This window comes from Trachymyrmex septentrionalis, unplaced genomic scaffold (assembly GCF_001594115.1).
Source record: "Trachymyrmex septentrionalis isolate Tsep2-gDNA-1 unplaced genomic scaffold, Tsep1.0 scaffold32, whole genome shotgun sequence".
Classification (NCBI taxonomy): Eukaryota; Metazoa; Arthropoda; class Insecta; order Hymenoptera; family Formicidae; genus Trachymyrmex; species Trachymyrmex septentrionalis.
The window spans coordinates 2,388,115-2,406,803 of NW_017305485.1; the positions used below are offsets into that span (position 1 = coordinate 2,388,115).

The following is an 18,689-nucleotide window of genomic DNA, read 5'->3' on the forward strand; positions in this document are numbered from 1 at the left end:
CCGCCGTTAATCGGCGCAACGATCGCCACACCACGAATAATCCCTCTTCCGGATGTCACCGATTATTCGCGTCATCGCGCGTCGTCCATAATTATTTATCGAGGAGACAAACGATATAAAGTTTTGTCAGCGCAAATAATTCCCGGATGACAATGACGGCGAGCTCGAAGCAAAGCTCCAAGCGGTCGAAGTGGGCCCTAGACTTCGCGCACAGGTACGTAACCTAATTGGCACGTCTACAAGTACACGTGTCGATTTAACGTATTTAAATCGTTGACGTTAGCCAGCTACTCACGTATTAAATATTAACATTCGTTCTTTTTCGACGCGATCTTTCTAATATCTGTACTCGGAGAAAAATATCTAAAATATGGACATAAAACGTCTTAAAGACGTCATTAAAAATATGTCTTTAAGATATATATTACATTTCCTTTTTGAACTTGTCGAGTCTCAATTAAATAGCCTTTAAGTAGCCGCCGCTGGAAAGAAAGCAGATTTGTCGTGTGGTATTTTTATGAATGATTAATTAGTAAACCAAATATTTTCTTTATAGAACGAAACAGGACAAAAATGTGGAAATACCGTCTCCACCAGGATATACACCTACAGGTGGTCTCTTTCACAATGTCGAATACATGAGGGAATCTGACTCTAATCTCTTGATAATAAAGAAGTCATGGGATCTGGCTTTGGGGCCCCTGAAACAAGTGCCCATGAATCTGTTCATCCTTTACATGGCTGGTAGCTCTGTTTCGATATTCCCCATCATGATGGTCGGTATGCTCATCATCAAGCCAGTCAAGGCGCTGTTCACCCTCCAACAAAGTGAGTTAATCTCAAATTGTAAATGCTGAAGGCATAAATGCTTCGACAACGCTCTATAATCACATGCTTCCTCTGCTCAGCGTTCAAAGTGATCGAAGGTACGCACGCGTGCGGACAAAAGTTCGTGTACTTCCTAGGACAATTAGTGAATATCGCGTTAGCTCTATACAAGTGTCAGTCGATGGGCCTGCTGCCGACGCACGCGTCCGACTGGCTAGCATTCGTCGAACCTCAGACAAGATTGGAGTACTCAGGTGGAGGTTTCATGTACATTTGATGCGAAGGAGTCAGTCAGGAGGTATTGTAAGTATTTGGCATACGCGCCCACGTGAATTATAGCTAAATTATATTGCAAGGACATGCGTGTCATGCGTTTAAATATTGTTTATTAAAATAAATGTGTGGAAAAATAAGAGTGGCTTGTCTTTGTACATTGCATTGAGTACATATGCATATATATATATATATATATATACATAGGTATATATCGACGTTTCCTTGAGAGCTATAACGTTACATTTACATCATATTACATCGATAATGGCATATTCGTCTTCTAGTATTGGAAGTGGTTTTAGAAATATACATTGCTACGGTATGCTATGGTTTCTTTTTATTCTCTTCTAGAAACTTAAGTACTCGCTGATATATTTTTGATGGTTCATCCACTCGCGGCACCTATGGCAAAGATTAGCTTGAAACATTTAATAGGTACAAATCTTGCTTTATATAATTTTCAATTCAGATTAATTTAAAGGAAACGGTAGATATAATCAATAAACAAAGTTAAGTATTGTTTGTACGTGAAGAATTAGTAACGATTTATGTATTTATTTTGTCATATATAAACTAATTAAAGTTGCAAAAGCATTTCTTATCTTATTGGATTTGCCTACCTCATAATTTTGGGCTATGTATATTCCTGCGTATACTCCAATACTCAAACTGATCTGCAAATTATTAGAAGAAAGTTCAACAAATGAAATAGTCCTCAAAATCATGAGAATCATATGTTTTTACATACCAGAAACCGAAGCATATTGAGGGTTCTTAAAACAGACTTAGTCAAACCGTGAATCTTATTTGCTAATGCTCGCGAAATACCGCTAAACATTCAGATAGAAGTGCACTGACGTACGCTCGAACGTCAAGCATTAAACACGCGCAAGCATGATAAGAACCAGGATAGAAAGCCATCAAGATCACTAGTTATTTTCAATTTGGTTAACTTTGTAACTAGATCTAGTTATTTCTGATGCTTGTTTTAATTGGAGGTGAAAGAGGGCGCAACTTTTATTTTTTAATTCTGCATGAAACATTTTTCTCATCATATTATTTAAATATTTCATTTAACGAGATTAATAAATTAAAGTATTTGCACTTCTATAAATAATAATTTTATATTTAAGTAACATGAAGATATATGCTTTCTACAATAAGCCATTATAAGTTTTAAGCCATAAAAAAATTGATCCATCACAGTCAAATGTGTGAGAAGAATAATCAATTGTAATTGGTCAATTTCTTGTGACTTAAGATTTAAAGATTAGGTAATAGCTTATTGTAGAGAGCCTATAAAATTAAAGGCGATTAGTGTTATCACTGAGGAAATGTTGCATATAACAGTTATTGTTTGATTTTATTACGTACAATTTGCCTTCAAAATATATGTATAATATTATATTGAGAGTAATAACGTAATACATCACAAAGACAGAGAAGAATCCTTAGCTTGATCTAATAAATTTGTAAGGACTTTTTTATGAAGAGATAATATTGGTATGTATAATCTACTTCTTAAAAGAAATTATTATTTTCTCATAAGAGCTTCATTTAAATGTATGTAAGGTCAGTATCGCTTAATAAACTACAAAAGTAAGATCTTTATCATCTAAGAGATTTTTGTCGCGAGAGTGACGTATTAATGACTGACAAAAAAGAAACACAAAAATTTTTAAGTATCTAAAATAGTTCTGAATCATTTATAATAAAAATAAGAGAAGATTCAAAATTTGAAGACTGAGAATATTGCAAACATGAGTTTATATATATGTGTGTGTATGCACGCGAATGGTCTAATAACCGTCTTCGTCATCTTCATCCATGGCGAAGTCGCTACCAACTCCGGAATCCGGCACGTAGAGAGGGCTGCGAAACAAAACATAAATCACATTACAAGTTGAAAGAGAGAAAAGAAAGACAAAAAATCCCTTTTTCTAGAAACTTACTTTATCGCTCTGCACGTGAAAAATACAATGCGCTTCAGCTTTTTATTGTAGAAGAAATAATTGAAGGACCACAGACATCCGTCTTCCCCAAAAGGATCTGACGCGAAGTCTGGATTGTAACTGTAAAATGTTCTCTTATATTACTTCGTATTATTCTCTTACTTAAATAATTTTACGCTTACTCCTACTTGATGCCAAATTTAATTCAATATTCAGGATCTGTGTGTATCTTCTACTTTTTATTTATATTAGATAATCGTAAACAATCGAATGTTTTACCTGTAAATATCACACCCGTGCAACGATATCTCTTTGTCAACAGCCGCCCAAAGAGCGGAACGTAATGATCGATAATGATCGCCCGCGGTAGCGTTAAGATTACCATCCACCGCATTCATTACCCACTGTAAGCTTGGTTCCTTGCTGAATTCGTGGCTCTTAGCGTCCGAGAAATCATAGTCCGGGTTAAAGGTTGAATTCAACGTGGCGATCAGATAAAATAACGTTTTCTTGCTGATCGTGTCGCACAGCGGACCCTCTTCATCGCCGGAAACGCTACGACTGTAAGAGGAAAATGTGTTGTGATAATAATATTATCAACTTGTGACTAAGGCCAGTCAGTTCTCATATTTAAAACCGTCTAAGTTTTAAAATGTCATAAACCAATCACAGATATGATATTCATAATCCGTTCTGATTTTTAAGGGTGATATTCATAATCCGTCCTAAATAATATTTTAAAATACTAATACAGCCTTCTGATTGGCTTATGACATAATATTGAAGACTGTCTTAAAACTGTACTTAAGACAGTCTTAGATATAAGAATCGACTAGAAATATCAGCTTAAGGCCATTATTCATAGTCAGATCTTATATTCAAGACTGTCTTAAGTACGGTCTTAAGAAGTCACGAACCAATCAGACCGGTATTCATAGTCGATTCTTATTTCAAGACCATCTTAAGTAATGTCTCATGGGGTTTCTACAATAAGTCATTACCTACGTCTTAAGCCATAAGAAATTGATCAGTCATTATTCTTCTCACATTCGACTGTGACTGATCAATTTCTCACGACTTAAGATCTTTCGAAGATACCTCAAGCATCCCTGAGCCGGAGATGTTCCCAAAGATGTCTGCGGTGGTGATAAAGCTTGTAGATCATGTGGCGTACCACCCTGCTCTGCGTTGTACCGTTTGTACATTTGCTTGTCGTTGGCTGTCATTTTGCAAGAATAACTTTCGATCCTGCAATGATAAAGATGCAATATAAATAATAACAAAATAGTTCAAGATAATGGATGCTTGCCACTTATGTCTGTTTCCACCAATGTAGATTAACTTTAATCTCAATGTTCACCTTCTCTCCATCTTTTTCTAATCCTTAGAACAAGGAATAATGCCAGTTTCTATCAATGTAGATAAATTCTAATCTCGGTTCAACTTGCTCTTTATTTTTTTCTAATTCTTAAAACTAGAAATGGACATAAAATGAAGAGTAAGTTGAACGAAATTAAAGTTAATCTACATTGACGGACATTGGTGATACAAATCGACACAAACATGATTCTGTCTTTCTTGACATTCAATGAGCAACAAAGACAGAGCAACATTTATGTCAAATGGAAAACACTCGTAATAGGATGAATTTAAGTATAGCCTCCATTTGCGTACCTCCCGATTATCTTGCTATCTCCGGTCTTGATGGACAAGGCACTGTTTATAGCTTCCAAATGGGTATTCTCCAGCAGCTTCATCCTGCTAATAATTTCTGATCTTTCTGGTTACACTGTAAACTGTGACTCCTGCCTTGGAATGCTGGAAAACTAGCGTTGTGTCAGTATCTCCCTATCAATTGGGTTTACTCGATTTACAATGTTGACATCTCGTGACTCTTGGAGCCCTTGTCACTCGCTGTTCAGGCGATTCTAGATACGTTTTTTTGCTCAAATTCTCAAGGGCTAGGCCGTTCAGTACAAGCGAAACGTCAAGAAGCTTCTATAACTCCTTTGACTTATCGGATTGTTGAACATCTCTTTTATGTGTATGAAAATTCCTTTCCTTTTCGAGTGGACGAGATTAATTGTCGACGTAGTGGTCTTCCCGGCTTCCTTGCTGTACTTGCACATTACAGATAGCTAGTTAAGGATTTGGGGGAAGGTGATCGAGTTCCAGAGCGGGCTTTGTTGAACGTGAGATCAAGGACCTTCGCTCCCAAAGGAGTATACAAGTGAGTACTAGTCCTTAACACAGTGCGCTGCCCGCTTGATAGAAGCCGAGTGAAAGAGGGAGACAGAGATATACGGGGGAGAGAAAGAAAGAGAGAGAGAGAGAGAGAGCGAGAGACTGAGCGATAACGCGACGAATCCACCGATAAACAAAGGTGCGCTTCTCCTTTGAGATTACGAGACTCTGGAATAAAAAATTATCGTCTCTCTGGCGAAGGCCGCGCGAACGAACGCACACACACACACACGCACGCACACCACACACAGGCGGAAGGACAACTTCTCGTGATGTTCTTCGAATTGACAGGAGACGTCAGGTTTCAGCCTCGAGTTGCTTTCTTCTCGCTCGGAGGAAAAAGTGCGAGAGAGAGGGAGATATATATGTATGCCGAGAAAGACACAGTGCCTCACGCGTAGCGCCCGCTACTGACGATAACAATCCATAATCACGGACATTGTCGCTTCGCTGTGGCTGATACGTATCACGATCACTATAGAGAACAATGTACGCCTCCTTCTGAGAAACTTGTCGATCTCGTCGAACGCGTCTCCTGCACAACAACCCTGACAACGCACTCGACCTTCCTCGCGCGCGAGTTCGACCAGTTTACCAACTCTAAACTCTAATTGCGACTCAGTGTCAGCCCGCGTTCACCGCACACATAGAGACGTGCCAACGATGTGTGTATGTGTGGAAACGCTCGTGGATTCACGTACATATGCAGTTGCTCGTGTGAGTGCGCGTGTTACCCTACGTACGTGACAGAAATAGCAATAGCAGAGGTGAAGGGGGGGGACGAAGGGAGACTGCGGGGAGACGTATCGTATCGTTCTCTCGCTCGCTCGAATGACTTCGGTCCCCCTCGGTCTCGCTCGTGTACCTCGTCGCGCCAGTGGGTGGGGGAGGCACGCGTACGCTCAGCCAATCGCGTTACGTCAGCGACGCGCGCGCGTGTGAGTGACGCGCTGCGGGATGCACGCGCGCGCGTGTGTGTGTTGTGTGCGAGACCGTGACCGGGAGAGAGCTTGTCTCTTTTTGATCGAAACGGAACATCGGCTCTCTCTGTCTCTCTTTCTCTCTCTCTCTCTCTCTCTCTCTCTCTCTCTTCTGCCACTCTCGGCTGAAGCTCTTGCACTCCCTATTTGTTGAAACGAGACGATTGCATGTCGAAACGTAAACAGGGGCGAAGGAAGGGGAAAAAGATCACAGAAGACGAATCCACAATTTAAAGCACGAAGGTTCGGTTCTACTGATGTAAGATTTTAACTTTTCAGTTTGATTTATTGTTTATCATCTTCTCTAATTATATTGAAATTAGAAAAAGATAAAAAGCAGATTGAAATGAGATTAAAATTACTATTTGTCTTTTTTTTATTCTTAGAATTATGCTCGTTTTTATTATTTATACATTAATCTTGGTTTTACTTACATTTTATCTTTTTCTAGTTCTAGAAATTGGAAAAGGATGAAGAGTAAATTAAACCGAGATTAAAATTAATCTACGTTGCATTTTATTAAAAGCGGACATTTAGTATGTTAAAAAAAGATAAAGAATTGATCCGAGATTAGAATTAATTTTACATTTATAGAACCAATTAGTTGAAATCTATTTAAGAATTAGCGCAGCCTATCTTCGGGTTATTCATGTTAAATATAAAAATTTAATACAATTTTTAAAATTAACAAGCGTGTCGTTACTGATTCAAGATAATATAATTAAATGATACAACATAAAGGATGTAGAAGAACGATTAAATAATTAAGAAGCACATATCTTTTAATACCTCCTGATGTTATTTTAAAACATCTTTTTATAATAAAAACATTCTATATGACATAGGTGCATATGTGCGTATACGTGTAGCGATTTAATCATGGCGCACGCGTCGGCTCGGCTGTATTTATTTGGAGCGATCTTAACCTCGCAAAACTAGCGCAAGCTTAGCATCCCTCCAGCAGGATCAGCGTGAAAATGAGGATGGTGTGACAGCTTGTCGTAAACAGGAGCTTAAAAGTTTATTTAATCAAAATTAGTCAAAATGTCGAAACGAAACAGCGACTACGTGGTCACGGAGCATCGCGACTTGCAGGTTGGTCAACAAAGTGTCGTGTCTTCTCCTGTAAGAAGTAACAACTCTTGTTCACCAAAGAAATGAGGACTTATTTCGTGTTTTATTTAGGCTAACACCATGGCAGTGGATGCGACCGGCAACTACGTTCTGTTGGCCGGGTAAGTGGTTCTTAAAAATCAACGATTACTCACGACAAATATTTAGTAATATTTATTAATTTATAAATAATCAGCAATCACACACAAGAGAGAGTCTTCGTAGAAAAAGGTTACCTGAAAAGCACTGTTGAAACTCATGTATTTTATGTGAAAAAAAAAGTCAATTTAGTCTGTGCTTTAACCTTTTACTGTGCTTTAAACCTATGGCAAATATTTAGTAATTTTTATTAATTTATGAATAATTAATATCCAAGTTTTTGGTAGAATAAGATTATTTTAAATATTCATTATTTCAGATATTTGTGAAACTCACATATTTAATGTGTGAAAAATGTCATTTAGTCTATTATTGTGTTTTAAATATTCTATTATTATTGATGCTAAATAAATACAAAAATTCTTCTCTAGACGCAGATACTTAGCAGTGAAACATTTGGACGAGGATGTAAATACAGTGAAGAAGTTTCAGCGACAGAGTAAATATGAGGTTGGCTCTGCCGAATGGAATCCATGCGACTTAAATTGCCACTTGTGTGCGATTTCTGTAAGATTCTGTCCATCTTTTATACATAAATATATGCAAATGTATCGCCAAAAATCTATATTACTAGAAACATAGAAAGAATCCAGATAGCATGAAACTTGCTTTTTATTTAGTGATACAAACATCATTCTATCTTTTTTGACATTTAATGAATAACAAAAACACTCGTGCCAATTTGTGTCACTAAATGGAAAGCATTCAATGTCAGTGTATGTAGTTGTGATATCATTGCACAACTTTTTTTATTATGTATAAATTCTGTGCAACGACATGAGTATTTTTCAGCAAGGACACAGTGCAAATATTGGCTAATTTAATACTAGTTAATTTATTTAAAAGTTATGCATTGATTTTCGCGGGTTTCGCATGCGAAACGCATGCATAGAAAACCATTTTCCTGATTATTAAAGACTGACCAATTCCCCTTCCCCTCTCCCCTTCCTCACCCACAATTCTCTTCTTTCCCCCCACCATTCCAACAAGTAGCGTATAAAAAAGAATGGCTCAGTATCAGGCTGCTCTTCGCCCTGATGAAGTGGACTGCAAGGTTCACGAAACGTTGGCATTTTAAGAATGGATCTGGAGAAAACCCGCGAAACGCATAACTTTTATAGAAAGCATCTGTGAAAGCTTCAAGAATATTATTTAATTTATTATTAATTTATTATTAAAAGACAATATAATCAATTACTTATTTGGAGTACTAAAAGTACTGAACAACAGTACTTTAAAAATAAATAATTACTGTCTTTCAGTATTAGGCCATTATTAGATTTCTATAAGTACACCAATAGGAAAATATTGGCCAATTAACAATATAGACAATTAGGATCTTGCTGCTCCATACTATCTGGGAAAATATTTTGGGATATCTGGGAATGTATTTTATTATATCTCTTATTTTGAAATAATTTTCTTTTAGAGCAACACGCGAATCGAAATATTGAACTTCAGTGGAGCAGGAGGTTACGAGTTGCAAACTACTCAGAGTCTGAAAGCCCACACGCGGGTAGTTAGCGATTTGAGTTGGCATCCTAAGGAACCGGATATCATTGCTTCTTGCAGCATTGACACATTTATACATATCTGGGACATTCGAGATCAGAGGAAACCATGCTTGTCTTTGTCTGCAGTTGGTAAGATGGAAGACATAATAAAAGGAAGGTACTTGATTTCTTTTTGACTGAAAAAATAACAATTCTTATGTTTTTCCTAGCGGGATCGTCCCAAGTACGTTGGAATCCACTGTCATCTCATATCTTGGCCACAGCGCACGATGGAGATGTCAAGATATGGGACCAGCGGAAAGCAACGAGTCCTGTGCAGTATATAACAGCCCACTTGACAAAAGTATGACAAGTTTATTGTATTGTTTATTACTAGTTAGTGGTTTTTGTAAAAAAGTATTCAAATCAAAGTAAAATTTTAGATACATGGTTTAGATTGGTGCCCCTTTCAACAAAATCAATTGGCAACGTCGAGTCAAGACTGCACCGTTAAGATTTTCGATATTGTCAATCCGCGTAGAGCCGAGAGTATTTTAACGACAAATTCTCCTGTATGGAGAGCAAGATATACGGTAGGAACATAGATGTAGAATTTAGAAGTTTTTATGTTGCAACTGTGCTCCATATGATGCAACATTCGTAAATCTGTTTGCAGCCCTTTGGAGAAGGTTTAGTGACGATAGTGGTGCCGCAATTACGACGTGGAGAAAACAGTCTTTTACTATGGAATACGTCAAACCTCAATGCGCCAATATATACGTTTGTGGGCCATACGGATGTTGTGCTTGAATTTCAATGGCGGCATTTAAAACTAGGTTGTTATATTGAGAAATTTTTGAAAATATATTATAGAAAGAAGAGTTATATAAAATATATTGCTATAATTCTATTCGTATCTACTTATAGAAAACAGCGACTTTGAACTCGTTACATGGTCCAAGGATCAATGTTTGAGGATATTTAAAATCAGTCCATTTATAAAAAAAGTAAGATGCTTATGTTTCTCACAATTTTGTGAAGTATACAAATTGCGAGCAATAGAAATATTTCTTCAAAGGAGCTACGCGGCTTACGGGTGATATTTGTCATGATACATTGTTAAATATCATAACATTTATTGATGTATTAAGACACGAAAATAACTGTGTAGCTTCTTTGAAGAGAATATATGGAAGCCTCAGAAGTATTAAGAAATGTTTCTTATTTTCAGTTATGCAGCAATGGTATAGATGATGGCCTATCAGTCTACAGTCAGTATTCCGAAGAGAATAATTTAAGTACGTAGAGCACATTGTGATATTTGTGTGATACAATTTTTTTTGCATATAAGGAATATTTTTGCAGGAACTTTGCAATCCGTCCAAGAACTGCAGCTGAATACTTCTCAGAGCGAGCCTGAGATAAATTACATTACGACCAAAGTAGACGAGCCTGTGCCGCAATCTGAGACGATCAGCCTTCCAGACAATTCCAAAAAAGTCTCGTCTCCCACTCAGCCAAAGAGTTTGCAGCAGGAATTTTCTTTAATTAATATGAATATACCAAATATAGAGGTAATACTGCTTTAGATACATGAAATAAATGATTTAAAATAACTAACATTTGCATTTTGTTTTAGGTAAACGCAATGGACGTAGTGGAGAGGAGCTGTACGATAACCGCGTGTACAAAGAACTACAATGTGATATTAAAAGTAAATTTCCCCGTAAATTATCCATGTAGCGCGCAACCGACATTCCAGTTTTGTCCTGGCACAACGATTGACAACGCGACAATGACCAAACTGCTGAAAGTTCTCGTGCAAACTGCTCAGCATCGCGTCAAAAAGAACAGATCGTGCTTAGAACCATGTCTCCGGCAACTAAATATAACTTTGGAGCAAGTAAGCGGGTCTTCTTTTCGAATTAACGTCACACTATGAGAATAATTTCAAATCACTTCGATATGACATATCCAACCCATTCGATTGCTTAGAATTTTCATAAAAATGAACATACTGTAAAAAATTGTTTTTAATTGAAACGTCAAGCATTAAGAAACATATAATGATACCAAACAAATGTATATATCTATATTAATAAAAAAAAGTTATAAACAATGGAAAAAGAAAACTAGGTGTGCCATATCGAAAAAATATTTAAGGGTTATTATTAGTATACGAATAAAAATTTTGATTTGTGTTATGTTTGACAGATGTGCAAGAAAGACGAAGACGAGAGCGGACACTTATATCACATGCAGGATAACAGTAATTTCTTGAGCTCCCCCAATATCTGCGCGAACTATCAGGACTCCTATATACCATTTCCTAGAACGTCCGGTGCTAAATTTTCTTGTGTGGGTGCGTAAACGCTCTTCTTTCAACTTTGCGTTTTTCTAATCATTTTCTGAACAGGTATCCTCGTTTGTTTCGGCCGTCCTTCCTACGCGAGAAGATCAATGATGAAACCGGGAGACGCGACACCCAGAGCACTGTCCGCCTTGGACAATAGCATCGGTAACAGCGAATCTTTCATACATATGTACCGAAGTTCCTATGTGCCAACTAACGACAACATGTCTATCAGCTCATACTATTTTCAAGATCGTGTAAGAAATATTTAAATCGATAAACAAGAATAGTGATATACGTATGTCATATATACGTTATCTATGTAACTGTAATTCTATCAGCAGAAGGATCTTCGACGGGGGTTGCATGGGGCGGGTAGGATGCATGATCGATCGTACTTCAAGAATTGTCATCCGATGGTTATCATATACGATGTTTCGTCATTATTCTTTGTCAATAAAGAGCTTGCCGAAAAATATACGTGAGTACGACAATTATATACGTTCTTCTTTTTAAGGCTCTTGTTTGAATTTCCAACCCACTACAAAGGGTCACAATACTATACAATAAAGAAGGGTCAAGGACAGTGATAATCTCCTCGGAGAGTGGAGGCCTTGTTTGTTTAAAACTTACAATTATTATAGTATCATTTTAATTCGAAGTAAATATTCAAATAAATCCCTTTCGTATAATTCGCAACGGCCTTAAGCCTTCTAACTTAATCACAGATCAGCAATAAGCTCCTTAAGTATAACACAGAGTCAGCAGAAAACCGTGTATATGAGACGCGGATGGAATCGAACCTGGACTTGCAGATTATGAATTCGCGGATCAAGTGAGGAACCATCCGACGCCTCAATTATATACGTTGTGCAAATATCGTGACATTTTATCAATGAAAATATTTTATTTCTTTTTAGAATTAACACCGCTGATATTTCATCTATGTATCAGCACAATGCAAACGTAGCTGCTACGTTGGAAAGGTCCGACTTAACTCAGACTTGGTGTTTAGCTGGTTTAATCATTTTGCCGCCACCATCCAACACTGAGCAAAATTCTTATCATTCTCCCGATATCAGTGCTCCATGGCCTTTACATCCCTGGGGTCAAAACTTAATTCATTTCTTGTAAGCATTATTTTTCATTTTGTTATTATAACAGTTACAATTATATTCGGAAAAAGAAGATATTAGATTCAAATAATATTAAATCTAATAATGAAATAATTTTTAATTAATTTAACATTTTCTGTTCAATGAAGATTTAAAATTAATATTAAAATAATAAAATTAATATTAATTTTTTAAATCTGTAGACCTTAAAAAGATCAAGGATCATATTTGAAAACGAAATTTAACTTAAATCTTTATCATAGCTTGTCGATTATTTTAATTATCATCAATCGATTGTGTCATTTTTATTTTATATGTAATTTCTCTGTTTTATTTAGAATACAACATTACGCTAAGCAGTCTGATGTTCAGATGGCCGGCATGCTGAGCTGCGCACTTAGCTATCGATCTGAAAACACGGACGCTTTGCAAACTAGACTGACCAGTAAATCCGTGAATGTCAGTGTAAGTATACAGTTTGTATGAAAGAGCAAGAGGCGCAGGTATATCACTTGAAAATTTCTCTTCATGACACGACTACTTTGTTCCGCAAAGTAGAAATTATATGTACATTACACCAATCACATTTTCGCTTTCTACTCTGCATACGCGTTTCTTAATATTTGTTAAGAATAGAAACTTTTATGCACAGCACAGTGTCTCTTTCTGCCGATGCATGAGGGAATTTATAATTTTTACGATTTTTTTTTTAAGTGATGTGTAATTTGTTTGACGCGAATATGGCGGCGGTACAGTATGCATATTTAATCATAAATAATATTAATAAATACATTGCACTTCAACTTATTCAGTACAGATGTTATTCACAATTTTAAGAGAATTTTTTAAACTACGTATGATTAAAAGTTTAATTTTTGTACATCATTTTACAATAAATGTACACACAAGGCTTTCCAGCAATGGAACATTGTCGATTTGTAGCTGATTTGAACGTTGTTTAGCTTTTTTATTTTATTACTAGAAATAAAAAAAAAGGTCTCATACATTTATGTCCGAACATATCCGAATATAATCTTAAAAGCTTTTATCGAAAAATTAAAAAAATAAATAGTAATAAAAATGTAAAAATTTGACATTTGTAAAATAATATAAAGCGACGACACAGACAAATATAGCATTTTAGCTGTGTCGATTTGTGTCATAGAAATTTAAGTACAGAACTATACACTGTGTTACACAATGTTGTATAACACAGTGTATGATTGCCTGCGTACGTTGCTAAAAAGCAACAATATACTGTACTGGCGTACATCTTTTCTAATTATATATATTTATCATCGCTAACGATACAATGTTACGTTTGTTATAGAGGCTTTCCATAGGAAAATGGTGGTTAAAGGTAAGATTTCTAAGGTTTGTTTAAAAAGTTTTAACAGTTTTAACAGTTAAAACAGTAAAAGCATTTGGAATATTGGATTTGGTTTTTAGGATTCTCTGTTATGTACAATCGATATCTTGTGTTCGTCTCTCGGCATCGGACCGAAAGTGTTATTATCGAAAGTGGATTTGTTTTTTTATGATTAGAATCTAGGCACAAAGTTTACGTTACATATTTGTACGGATGCGATTAATAAAAAAAAAGAAAAAGAAAAAAAATAACGTATAGTAGCGCGTTATTTTTGCAAAAGTAGCAAATTGAAGTTAAACGACATGTGCTGTTTGCATAATAAAGTTACGCATATACCTCATACAAACTAATTACCATATAGATACTAATATTAATTATTGTGTGTGCTGTATGTCGTGTGCGTGTGTATTGTTTATATCTCATAGTACATGGCTGATGTACGTATTTCAATTGTGAATCTGTTCCATTCAATATATTTCCCTGCAGCCTGGCGGTTCGCCTTATCATACAATACATCTGGCAGATACTACATTAGAAGGATGGAATTTTCAAAATCTGAAGCAACATCGGTCGAATTCGTGGTCAGAGTCTTTAGATGATTTAAAAGTCATTCAAGACTTTGGGGATTCTGCGAAAAACATTAAGTATGTTCTAGGAGAATAAAGATAATATTAATATGTTTGAAAAATAGATATAAAATATAGATATTTTTTAAATGTCTTTTTTAGAAATATTTATTATTAATATCATTCGAAATTTCCATGCGAGTATATTTACTGCAATATAAATGCTGAATCAAAATGTTAAAGAGAAGCATTTGAGAGCCAACACAGGTCGTTTTATTATATACTTTATTATAAGAGTATTATAATATACTTTATTATAATTACACTTGTAACTTGTATAATATTAGCTCTCAAAGAGTTCTCTTTAACGTTTTGATTTTTTATAGCGTTTATTTAAATTATTTGATAAATGCTGAATATTTTATACAGATTGTTTGATGAGAAATATACGGCCTTATATGATGGTTACAAGAAGGCGTATGCCGAGGCGTTGCACAGGTGGGAACTGTTGGATGCTCGGGCGCATGTGTTGAAACATCTGAATGCGTCCTCGAACAACGTGCAGAAGGACGTTGAGTTGCAGAACGAGTGTCGAATCTGCGGCAAGATTAGTCCAGGTCCACAGTGCGCTAGTTGCAAAGGGTTGAGCTTCCAATGTATCATTTGCCATGTTACAGTCAGAGGTTCGTAGTTTTTTGTATAAGTTAAAGGCTAAACTCAGGAAGTGTTTTAATCTCAAATAAAGTTAAAGATTTGGTTTTCGTTGAAAAATCTAGGTGCGAGCAACTCCTGCATGTTTTGCGGCCACGGTGGACACATCGAGCATTTAGCCGCGTGGTTTGCTAAAGAGGTAGTATGTCCTACGGGCTGCGGCTGTCATTGTTTGCAGGAAAATTCAGTACTATTTAAAGTATAGGTAATTTTTTAAATTTAAATAATATAGACGAAACTGTACATAATCATGAATCTGTGATAGATATTGTTATGAGAAGAGAATAAAATGCATTTTATTCTACGTATTATTGATAATTCTGTTTAAAGAAAATTGATTGATCAAAGATGAATAAAAATCAAAGATGATGAAAAGATTTTACGTTATTAAGACATAAATTAGACTCTATTAGATTCATTCAAATTATTGTTGGAGGTTGTCGGTATAGAAAAAGAAAAAAAAACATTTAATGTTTTAAATGTCTTATAAAACCAACTTCATAATTACAGTAACAATTTAACTGTGATGTTTTTTTTACAAATTTTTATCGAATGGGGACTAATATCGATAATGATCGGGTTTATAAGGACCTTCCACAGGTGTATCCAAATATTTAGCTTGTTCTGGCGTGAGAGTTGTTAATTTCACCCCCAAGTGATTCAGATGTAATGCCGCGACTTCCTCGTCCAGCTTCTTCGGCAGCATATGTACACCAATCGAATATTTGTTTGATTTGGTCCAGAGTTCGATTTGTGCGAGCACTTGGTTTGTGAACGAGTTGCTCATGACGAAGCTCGGGTGGCCCATCGCGCAACCCAAGTTCACCAAACGACCCTCCGCGAGAAGGATAATATGTCTAAAATATGAATGAGTGAAATTAAGTGAAATTTAACTTATCGAAAGATCCATCCATTAACAATCACAACAGTAGTGTAACGAAACACACCTGCCATTCTTCAATAAGTATCTGTCCACTTGGGGCTTGATGTTGATTTTCTCAGCGTTCTTTTCTAGCCACGCGACATCAATCTCACAATCAAAGTGTCCTATGTTGCAGACGATAGCGTCGTTCGGCATGTTCATGAAGTGACGATCCACAATGATGTCCTTACATCCTGTAGTGGTGACGTATATCTGGCCCTTCGTGCTCGCCTCATCCATCGTTGTTACCTATGGATTACAGATATTTATTAACTGCTCTAAAATCTGACAATCCGCGATAACACTTATTAATTCTAATTTGCAATATAATGAGGTGCAATGACGTACAATCAGTAATCGAGACGATAATTTGACAATTTTATAATCGATCGAATTTCCTTTTTAATGTACCTCGTATCCTTCCATAGCCGCTTGAAGTGCGTTGATGGGATCAATTTCTGTGACGATAACACGACCCCCGAGAGCTCTAAGACTTTGCGCAGATCCCTTACCCACGTCTCCATATCCGGCTACCACGCACACTTTTCCGGCAATCATTATATCAGTCGCTCTCTTGATACCATCTATCAATGATTCCCTGCATCCGTACAAATTGTCGAATTTACTCTGCAAAAATATAAGGCTAAGTTAACTTCGTTATTACTACTTAGATATTAATAGATTTTTGTGAATTTGATCCTTTTAATTTCCTATTTTAATTCCTTATTTTTATTTTGAAAAACATTGCAAAGTTCAACTATGTGAAACATAAGTATTTATTTTTGAATGAGCAATGTCATGCATTGCGTCATGATTTCTGCAAGTATTAACGCATTTATAAATTACTTATCATCCGTTTATCAGTTTCGTCATTGTTGTTATCTTTTCATGATTTCATATTTATCCTAATTCGTGCAAACAGTGACTATTAAATTCTAATCAAATAATCATTAATGATATTTTCTTCTAATTTATTGACTTTAAGCGTCAATTCTATATTGATAATTTATCCATATCTTCATAAACTTGTTAACACGTGATTTTGCTTTTGTGGGAACATACAAACCTTGGTGACGGAGTCGTTGACATTAATCGCCGGCACTTTGAGTGTACCTTCCTTCATCATGCGATAGAGATTGTGTACACCAGTGGTAGTCTCCTCGGACAGGCCGCGACATTCCTTGAGATATTGCGGATATTTTGTATGCACGAGATTGGTCAGATCGCCACCATCATCGAGGATTAAATTGAACGGTTTACCATCCCGGAACACAAGGGTTTGCTCAATGCACCAGATATACTCTTCCTCGGTTTCTCCTTTCCATGCATATACCGGCACTCCAGTTTTCGCTATCGCCGCTGCTGCGTGGTCTTGCGTGCTAAATATGTTACAGGATGACCATTGTACCTGCAATGTAAAAATGAATCAATATTCGATTCAGATATTAAATTTTTAAATGAAATTAGAGGCATTTTTATATCCGAAACTATTTTTAAGATTGATAAAATTCTTTCTATTTTAATGTAACATACATATGTATATACACATTAAATTCGTGGAAGTTTAAAAAAAAAAAGACTATTCTTCTCGACAACAGAAATAATTTATATGATCTTGATTTTTAAAATAAATAATTTTTACAATTAGAATTAGATATTAATTCACAGAAAAAGTACATTAAAAAAATATAAAAAATTAATTTACAAGATACGTAGATCCTTATCAAACATTTTTGTAAAGATGTGTTTAATGAGAAATTCTTTGAAATGGAAAGAAGAAGTCTTTTCTCACAATATTTATTCACGAATATTACAATCAGAGTTTATTATAATTAGAATAGCACGTCAAGAAAAAAATGTTTACGACTGAATGTGATATATTCAGATTTACAGGAGAGATAAAAAGATCAATAATAATATTTATGTGTACAGTATGAATTTATCTTCGCATGTTTCTTGCTAATAAGTAAATAACTATGTAAAATTCCATCAGCATTTTTGTTATTTACAACTAAGATTGGTATTCATACTTTAAATAATATTTTAAGATGCTAATATGATTTTATAATTGGTTTATAATTTAACTGATTAAACAAATCGATCAATCACAATCAAAATTGCGATTTCACGCTTTAGAAATACTCGACTTACGATTACAACTAAAATTTTTTTATATGTAAACCTTAAAGTCGTAATCAAACTAGTGAGAGTGAGATTGAGAACAGATTGAAATTTAACCAATCAAAGAAAGTTTACTAAACTTTAAATTGGTTTTCTTTCTTCTGATTAATTAGATTCCATTTCAATTTTAATTTTAATCTTCAGTCTGATCACAGCTTAAGAATTGTTAATGCTTACTTCTGCGCCAAGTTCCACCAGGGTCTCAATTAGCACCGCAGTTTGCACGGTCATGTGAAGACAACCGGCGATCCGAGCACCCTTCAACACCTTGGATGGACCATATTTCTTTCTAATTGATATAAGCCCCGGCATCTCATTCTCCGCTAGGGTGATCTCTTTACGACCCCATTCCGCCAGGGAGAGGTCGGCTGTCGAGAAATTTATTCCAATTAAATCCAATTAAGAAAAAAAATGATCGTCAAAACTA

At 35.7% G+C, this 18,689-nt stretch overlaps 4 protein-coding genes across 8 annotated transcripts in view; 2 read left to right on the top strand and 2 right to left on the bottom strand.

Moving 5' to 3' along the window:
• The first annotated feature begins 4 nt into the window (after positions 1-4).
• Positions 5-1,186, top strand: LOC108750038 (ER membrane protein complex subunit 4). The gene is made up of 3 exons (XM_018489222.1): positions 5-214; positions 557-828; positions 909-1,186. Exons 1-3 carry the CDS (start codon positions 147-149, stop codon positions 1,103-1,105), a joined length of 537 nt encoding a protein of 178 aa, XP_018344724.1. The 5' UTR covers positions 5-146; the 3' UTR covers positions 1,106-1,186.
• A 15-nt stretch (positions 1,187-1,201) lies between these two features.
• On the bottom strand, positions 1,202-6,032 carry LOC108750039 (repressor of RNA polymerase III transcription MAF1 homolog). The gene is given in 10 exon segments (XM_018489223.1): positions 1,202-1,506; positions 1,725-1,778; positions 1,853-1,906; positions 1,909-2,007; positions 2,009-2,064; positions 2,912-2,976; positions 3,057-3,176; positions 3,336-3,617; positions 4,155-4,304; positions 4,731-6,032. Coding segments are annotated over 10 exon segments (1,041 nt in total). The 5' UTR covers positions 4,814-6,032; the 3' UTR covers positions 1,202-1,428.
• Positions 6,033-6,408: 376 nt separating this feature from the next.
• LOC108749846 (WD repeat-containing protein 59) lies at positions 6,409-15,412 on the top strand. Of its 4 annotated transcripts, none has more exons than XM_018488823.1 (21): positions 6,409-6,539; positions 7,126-7,375; positions 7,466-7,515; positions 7,924-8,059; positions 8,982-9,195; positions 9,276-9,409; positions 9,489-9,638; positions 9,722-9,881; positions 9,973-10,052; positions 10,277-10,343; positions 10,411-10,619; positions 10,685-10,948; positions 11,260-11,407; positions 11,462-11,655; positions 11,740-11,879; positions 12,319-12,528; positions 12,852-12,978; positions 13,844-13,873; positions 14,369-14,526; positions 14,878-15,131; positions 15,225-15,412. In XM_018488823.1, exons 2-21 carry the CDS (start codon positions 7,325-7,327, stop codon positions 15,362-15,364), a joined length of 2,916 nt encoding a protein of 971 aa, XP_018344325.1. In that variant the 5' UTR covers positions 6,409-6,539; positions 7,126-7,324; the 3' UTR covers positions 15,365-15,412. The 4 variants fall into 4 exon arrangements, with proteins under 4 accessions (XP_018344325.1, XP_018344327.1, XP_018344326.1 ...); XM_018488825.1 differs by having other exon boundaries at positions 11,743-11,879; XM_018488824.1 differs by having other exon boundaries at positions 6,409-6,523.
• Positions 15,413-15,594: 182 nt separating this feature from the next.
• The window catches only part of LOC108749848 (adenosylhomocysteinase), a 10,417-nt gene continuing 7,322 nt past the window's right edge, over positions 15,595-18,689 (bottom strand). For both annotated transcript variants that reach the window (XM_018488828.1, XM_018488827.1), the window contains 5 exons: positions 18,440-18,630; positions 17,148-17,489; positions 16,493-16,708; positions 16,107-16,330; positions 15,595-16,016 (listed from right to left, as the gene is read on the bottom strand). In XM_018488828.1, coding sequence (XP_018344330.1) covers positions 15,719-16,016; positions 16,107-16,330; positions 16,493-16,708; positions 17,148-17,489; positions 18,440-18,630 — 1,271 coding nt within the window. In that variant the 3' untranslated portion in view covers positions 15,595-15,718. The remainder of the gene's footprint in view (positions 16,017-16,106; positions 16,331-16,492; positions 16,709-17,147; positions 17,490-18,439; positions 18,631-18,689) is intronic.